Source organism: Fulmarus glacialis, unplaced genomic scaffold (genome assembly GCF_000690835.1).
Source record: "Fulmarus glacialis isolate BGI_N327 unplaced genomic scaffold, ASM69083v1 scaffold39934, whole genome shotgun sequence".
NCBI classification, from domain to species: domain Eukaryota; kingdom Metazoa; phylum Chordata; class Aves; order Procellariiformes; family Procellariidae; genus Fulmarus; species Fulmarus glacialis.
The window spans coordinates 1,896-9,023 of NW_009208088.1; the positions used below are offsets into that span (position 1 = coordinate 1,896).

The window sequence follows — 7,128 nt, forward strand, 5'->3', positions numbered from 1 at the left end:
CAAAGGCAAGAAAAGGAGGATCTGATATAACAGCACCTGCACGAGTCCTCAAGGAAATGCATGCCAGCCCTTCTGGGGTCAGACTTCATCCATTGACTTTGGTTTTTTTTTTCCGTAAGACAACGCTGGATGATTCATCTCTACGTCAGGCTGGGAAGGCCTCCTCTGCTCAAAAGCAGAGAAGGGTAGGAAGAGAGAAGGCACTTCAAGCAAGGTTCTGCAGGGGCACAGATAATTTCTGAACATCTGCACTCGCTCTTACTCATTTCTCTGTTGCCACCCTTCCTGTGCCTGTGGCTGTTGGAAGGAAGAAGCCCTTTGTATAGAGTCACTGCAGGGCCTTGAGCACCATCCTTGCCAACAGAAAGAGGCCACAGAGCAGTGCTGAACAGAGCCCAAGAAGTGCAGTTCACCAGAACTCAGTGCTAGTCTTAACCAGTCAAAGGCTGGGCAATGATTCCATTTAAGACATCTATCCACTCCCTCTGCTCCCTGTCGTTCTCACATATAAACACAAACTCTCTCATTGGCGTGACCACAGTGATCGCTGGTTTCCTCTTCTTCACCCGGACTCCCTGGGGCAAGCCAGCTCGTACTTCATATCCCTCATCCATCCTTCCAATAAAAACCTGGCCCTGTGCAAATGCATCCTAGAAAGAAGGAAGCAGAAGACAGCCATTAGCTAGTGGACAGCGCAGCTCCAGCAGACACTGTTCTATCCTTTGACGTGGAGCAGGAACTGGGGATGCATGAAGGGGACACCGATTTGGTGACAGGCAGCAGGAAACACGCTGGAGTTCTTTTTACACTCATGGGCATGCTCAGAAGGAGGTAGGGACCCATCCTAACAGAGCTGGTTGGTGGGTGTTCAGAAGAAGCAAGGAAAGATATTTTCGTGGCTAGAGCAGTGCTAGGAAGCAGGATACTGGGGCTGCCAAGCCTCTGTTGGTATATTGCTCATCTTGCCTAAGGTAACAGGCACAATGGCAATAGGTCTGGGAGAGAGTGGGCTATAAACGCTACAGGCAGTAGCAGCTACTTCTAAAAGACTTAGATCTTCCTCACAGCCACTGTAAGGGCCAGAGTTCCCAAACAGCTCAGCTTCAAAGAGATCCATTGACAAGGGAGATGAGCTCTTGAGACTGAGCTTGCTTCAGTCTTGCGCAGCCACTGAAAGAGCTGGATGAGAACAGACCATTCCTCCCCACCTGACTTCATGAAGGGGCTTGTGGAATAGCGAAGAACACTCCTCTTACCAGTGGATTTTTAAAGTACATCAGTTTCCTTTCTTGAGAATCCAGGCAGAACCAGCGCACCTTAAAGGCCTCCTTCTGCTGCAAGGAGATGGTAGAAGTTCTTTAAAGACCAAGTCCCAAAGGGGAGTTTGGCCTATTCAAGGCAGATCCCTGGACTGCTTAAATGACCGGAGCTCGAGTTCAGTTTCATTCTTCCCCGTAACTGATAACGGGTGAGTCCCTGCTGGGTGCAGCCCTCAGCTCCTTTCTCCCTGGGTTCAAACTAGACATTTGCATTCAATGACAATCCTTTGGGTAAAGCATGGAAGTTTGGTTCTACCAGTGATCCAAAGTACCAGCATTAAGAAAGTTACAGCAAATGGATTAATTGAAAGCACTGCAGAGAATGATCCCTGGGCCAGTGGCGATAATGAGGAGAGTGCGCAATAAATTTCAGCATTTTTGTTTGGGGGGGTTGTCCCTAGCATTGCGGGATGCACAATGGCAGGGACAAATGGTAGGTTTTTTAAAAGTGCCAATTCCATCAACTACACTCATCTGATCATTCCCTGAGCTATTCATTGCTCCGTGCTGAACTGAAGGCTCCTCTTCTAGGGCTCACTTCAGTTTGAGCAGAATTTAGGCTTCAGGAGAAAAATATACAATCTTTCATGCTTGTGGCTGTGAGTATTCTCTGTGCAAGTACATGCAGGAAGATGTACTGGGACACTAGCACTGAGCTGGGCCAAAACCCCAGCCTATTCAATATCAGCATTATACCACTGAACTTTTTAATGGGACTTCCGATCGTGGTTCGCACAGAGGACAGCAAGGCAAGAAGTGGCAATGTTCAAACAAGACCTCAGACCTTTATCTCCTCCTTCAGCAGAGCCTGAAATCTCCCTCTCCTGTTCCAAGGAGTAGTGGCCCAAATACTTTCCCAGAAAACCCAAACCAAACTGTGGAGAATTTGCTCAATCATACTTTGCTGCTATAAGCAGATGTGACTTATGTGCTACTGACTTTAAGAGAAACAGGGAAGTAGGGGAGTCAGCATGTGATGTTCTGCGCTAGCAGGAGCTGCAGTTCTGAGCTGCAGTTAGCAGATACAGCAATCCATCTAATGTTGCGTAACAGTACTTTGCACATCCACTGCCAGCTAATCCATCTTGCTTACTCTTCAAGGACAATTCTTCTTCCCAGTCTTATTTTCCACACAAAATAAAACATGGTTCCAAAGAACATGACAGGCTTGAATATAATGTCTTTTATCGACCGAGGAAGCATATAGTCACTCAACAAATTGTTTACTAGTAAGTATCATAGAATTATCAGACATTCTCCATCTGGAATAATCCTGTTTGCGTACAGCCAAATATGCACTTACTTTTGGTCCTGTTTTCTCCATATATCCTTCTTTGACATAATTTCTTGTGATCCTGGGTATGAGCTAGGAGAACACAAACACACACAAAAAAGTCTGTCTCATTCAAGCTTGCTTTTCTGTTCTGTTTCTGTCAAGCTAATCACCATCAATTTTGGCTTTTGGGGCTTGGGGTTTTTTTGGCTGCTCAGTAAAGGGAAGTCTGAAATAAGAAGGAACATAAGATTTTTAAAAGATTACACTTTATAAAGACCACATGGAGACTTTTAGGCCTTAAATGTTGACTATGTTTTTGCATGTTATCCAGTGGGGCCCTTCCTTCTACCTCTTCTGTCCATTCCCAAGACCTATATGCTGCTGATTGAGCACCTGACTCTGGCAGAAGAAGCGAGAAACTGTTTTCCCATGCTATGTTTGCATAGACTGCTTCAAGCCCTGTTCAGTTCTCACCTCAGGCTCAGGGACAGTTGGGAAGGTTGTTCTGAGATAATGGTAACGTGCCGCCCGAATGGCATTGAACCAGTCAACAATCTCCTAGGGAAAACACCAAATACAAACATAAAGACAAGAATAACAAGAAGGAATAAGAGGGCTGCCTCTCCAAAATGCCTTTCTCCTTCCTTGTGACCTCTTTGCAAAGATGTACTTTCTCCCCAAGGGGCAGAGAGAGTCAGTAACTTGTCTCAGACACCTGAAAAACACTGAGCCTCCAAAAGAATTTAAAAATGCCCCTCCAGGGAGGTCCCAGACAATCTCAGCATGGACAGTCACCCAAGTCTGTGCACACAGGCTTTTTCAGTTGATTCAGTTACGGATTGTTTAAAAACCTTTGTACCTGGAAAGACATGAGAACTATGGCAAGGGAAGAAAGAGAAATCTAACAAAACCCATAGACATACTTCTTAAAATTATCATTGTTTGCTTGGAAATAATGCAGATCAACAATATTTTCTATGCATGTCAAGAAGGCTTCAAAGAATATAACCACAGAATTGTATAAAACCATTAGGCAGTTACCTTACACAGATTTACATATGTGCCCCACTGAGGCCTTAAGACTATTCAGGGTTTGAAGTTGAATATATGCCCCAACAGAACAGGAACAAGATGTTACAGTTATTAGTGTCAAATTCTGCAACTTTCTATATTCTACAAGTCATAGTGATTTCAAGTAAAACCAGATCCTGCAGAAACAGGGTATCTCTTCCAAAATATAGATCCAACATCTAAGCATCTTGCTAATTCCAAAATCTCCATGGTATTCACCTTTCCACTTTCGTGATAGACAAAAAGGTTCCTTGTTTGACCATTTGTGTTGTACGTGATCTGCAGCCCATGAACATGTTGGATTTTCTCTGTCTGGAACATTGCATTCAGATTCTCGATGCTGATAATGGCTTTTGGACCTCTGGACTGTGAAATGAAAAGCATCACTGTATTAATGTGCTCTCAGGGGAAGTAATGGAGGACAGATTAGCTGTAAAAGAACTAGATCCCTACTGAAGAGAAAGCAGGCATCCTAAAATATCTGAATATTGGATATACCTGAAATATAAAGCCTTAATTACATGCTACATAAAATCACTTGCAAAGAGCGACTCCCTTTCCTTGACAAATGCTGGGTTGCTATTTGAGGGGGATGTGTCTGAATTGCAAGGGATGGGATCTATCTCCAGCCTTATAGTTGGAGAACAATTAGCTACACTCTCCCACAAAAGGGAGACATGTTGAGGATGATGCTGCAGCAGTTGATGAGAGAATATTTTGGTAATAAAAGAGGTAACAGCTGCTAACAGAGCTCTTCTTCATCTTGCTATTCAACTGCCAGTATCCATTTCCTTTGTTCACTAAGCAAAAGGAGGCTGCAGGGTTAAGATAAGGGATGAGGAAAAGGGCTAAATCCAAAAGAGCAATTGCCTAAGATACCACATATGTTAACGGGGAAACATCTGGGCTGCTCCAAACACAGGCTGCCTGGCTGCAAAACTAGACACAAAGCTATTTATGTTGGGTTTTGCTAGTGAAGAGCAGGGTCTGAGGATGGATGTTGACCAGCTACCTACAGCCAACTCTGGCTGAGGAACTCACTTCTTTGGTGTAGTACTTCATCACCCCTTCCCTTGCTGATAGGAGAAATCGCCTCTTCTGGAACTGTCTGCTTTCCCGTCCACGCTTCCAGAGGAATCCTTCACGGCTACCTGCAGATCGGACCAAGATAAGTGTCAAAGAAGGGCAACACAATAGCAGGACTGTTTATCTAAATGGTGGTGTGGCATAGAGTTTCAAGCCTCTTTTCCATTTGAGAATTTTCACCTCATATGAAAAAATCAGTGGAGAACTAGAGAACTGTAAGATCTGAATACACCCTTGCACTTGTCTAAGTGCCTTTTCTTAGGAGCGTCTTCTCAAAGTTAGACTCAGAGCAAGGCTTGCACATCCAACAGTTCAAATATGAGAAGCCAACCTTAAAGATCTTCAAAGTTGCAAACATAACACTGTGCTGTCGGCCTTAAGGCTAACACCTTTTCCCTGACAATCCTAACTTTTACCTGCAGAACAAGGATCTTGGCAGACTCGGGTGGCAACAAATTCCTCACGCTCATATTTAGCTCTAATCCATTGCTCTCTTAAAACCCTGAAAGAGGAAAACATGGATAAAGCTGATCTGCCTCTACTCTATTTTCACCAACCAACCAAAGAGACCTGTAGAGGGAAGCAGTAGTTCAATAGCTGTAAAGGTCTGCAGCAGTAAATACACCATCAACTTACAAGCAATCACAGGACTGAGGGATGTAATAGTAAGGAGGGACTTTCGCCTCATATTTAGCTTTGGCACAGAGATTCCCATGCTTCTTCATAAACTGAAATACAAAAGAAGTTACGTTTAGGTATGCAACTACAAAATCAGTACCATGTCATGAACATAAAACGAAACTTTTATCAAAGGGAGCACTGAACTTCTTTCTCAGTCTCGCCGTAACTCTCAGTGCATCTCTACATATGTTTATAAATTCCCTTTGGCACTATAGTTTGCACTTTTTAGGTGGCTGAGCCTTTTTCAGTATTTACAATTCTGAACCAGATGGGAAGGAACACAAGATTGTGGTTGTTGATTAAAAGAACAAAAACAAATGAGGAGAAAAATATTTACGATGACCCTATACCTTCATCTCCTCCTAGACGTTAACTCTGATTATATTATTAACAGAATTCAATTGAAAGATGAGAGTCTGAACCAATATTTAAGAAGGGTATGTTGATTACTGAATAGAACATACTATCTGGAAATATCTGTGGGCTTCTAAACCACAATGAAGAGTTACTGTGTGCTATAAAAAAACCATACACTGCAGGCCTGTTAGAAACATGATCACACAATTTGGCTGAGTAGATCATAAAAACCCCCCTAAATTTACCCATGGAGTTAACTTGGCTCTGTGTGGCTTTGTTCCTCTGTCCATGGTAGATGACATAAGAATTATGAGGCAAAGGAGGCTATGATGAAATGCAGAGAAAAGTAAGTGAATTACTGCTTTCTCCTCTGTACCTCTATAAGATCGTTCTCCCAGAAGTCAAGCCGAAGGGATTTGACCCTGCTGATTTGAGGAAGATTGCGATGGATTCCAGAGCAATTCAAACAAATGAATATTCCAAGTTTGTAAGAAGCCCACTCTGGATCTAGATACAAACACAAAGAATGAACTAATACATGGGAAAAGGCACAGCCACAGGCAAGGGCAAAAAACCACATCTGACGCACAGCCCAGGCTTCACACATAATACATCAAATCCCACTCCACTGTTTATAGCTGTCACTTCACTGTGTTCAGAGGAACAGCACCTGCTTTCCCCAATGAAGAATGTGGCCCCTGCATTTGTAGGCTCTTTCACCGACTATTTGTTTAAAAATTAATGTCACTGTGCAGGCAGCCGAATGGTGATGTAAAAGCTCAGCTAATTACTAGTTCTGCATGGAAAGCTGCTGTTGCTGAATTAACAATGGAAGGATGTTGCGGACAGTGAGCACTACCGAGAGGACAACAGAGTACAACCACCCAGAGTGAGGACCCGTGTCCACTGCCCACGAAAGCTCCTGCTTTTGCCTGCTGCTGCATCCCCTGAAGCGACCTTGACCACTCGATGCTTAGAGGCATTCTGAGTGCAAGACCATTTCCTTAGATAGCCCCTTTCACCATGTCGCCCTGCGCTTCTCCCTTATCACGTCAAACAGAAGCTACTTGTCGTCTTCTTCCAGCTGCTGTAGGCTACCGATCGACCGCTCGCTTCGGTGAGGGTAACTCCCACCTCGAACAAGTGCAGGGTGCCAGCCCGGTGTGGGCTTTCCAGCAGGCTCTTCGGTGCCTTTCTCTGCGCCAACCCCAGTGCAGAGACATTCCCCCCAGAGCTGGAAAACCACCCCACGCACTCTCCTCCCCCGGCCTTGTGCACGGTCTACAAATAACTCTGGGGAAGCTGCTTGTGCGCTGAGGCCACTTCCTGTCCCACGCT

General features: G+C 44.4%; 1 protein-coding gene across 1 annotated transcript; it reads right to left on the minus strand.

Annotated features, from left to right (window-relative positions):
• Positions 1–261: 261 nt before the first annotated feature.
• LOC104070079 (arf-GAP with dual PH domain-containing protein 2-like) lies at positions 262–6,292 on the minus strand. Its single transcript, XM_009576366.1, has 9 exons — positions 6,167–6,292; positions 5,389–5,480; positions 5,169–5,254; positions 4,708–4,817; positions 3,886–4,032; positions 3,070–3,153; positions 2,623–2,685; positions 1,257–1,334; positions 262–650 (listed from the first exon to the last, which is right to left on the minus strand). The coding sequence occupies exons 2-9, from the start codon at positions 5,475–5,477 to the stop codon at positions 432–434; spliced, it is 876 nt and encodes a 291-aa protein (XP_009574661.1). The 5' UTR covers positions 5,478–5,480; positions 6,167–6,292; the 3' UTR covers positions 262–431.
• Between the last annotated feature and the right edge of the window lie 836 nt (positions 6,293–7,128).

What these genes read in the sequence shown, in the direction of transcription:
- LOC104070079 (XM_009576366.1), bottom strand. Translation starts at nt 5,477, where the DNA reads ATGAAGAAGCATGGGAATCTCTGTGCCAAAGCTAAATATGAGGCGAAA. An exon ending in CCTCAGTCCTGTGATTGCTT is followed by an intron (nt 5,255 to 5,388) that starts GTAAGTTGATGG and finishes TTCCTCTTTCAG; the next exon opens with GGTTTTAAGAGAGCAATGGA. An exon ending in TGTACTTTAAAAATCCACTG is followed by an intron (nt 651 to 1,256) that starts GTAAGAGGAGTG and finishes CCTTCTTTCTAG; the next exon opens with GATGCATTTGCACAGGGCCA.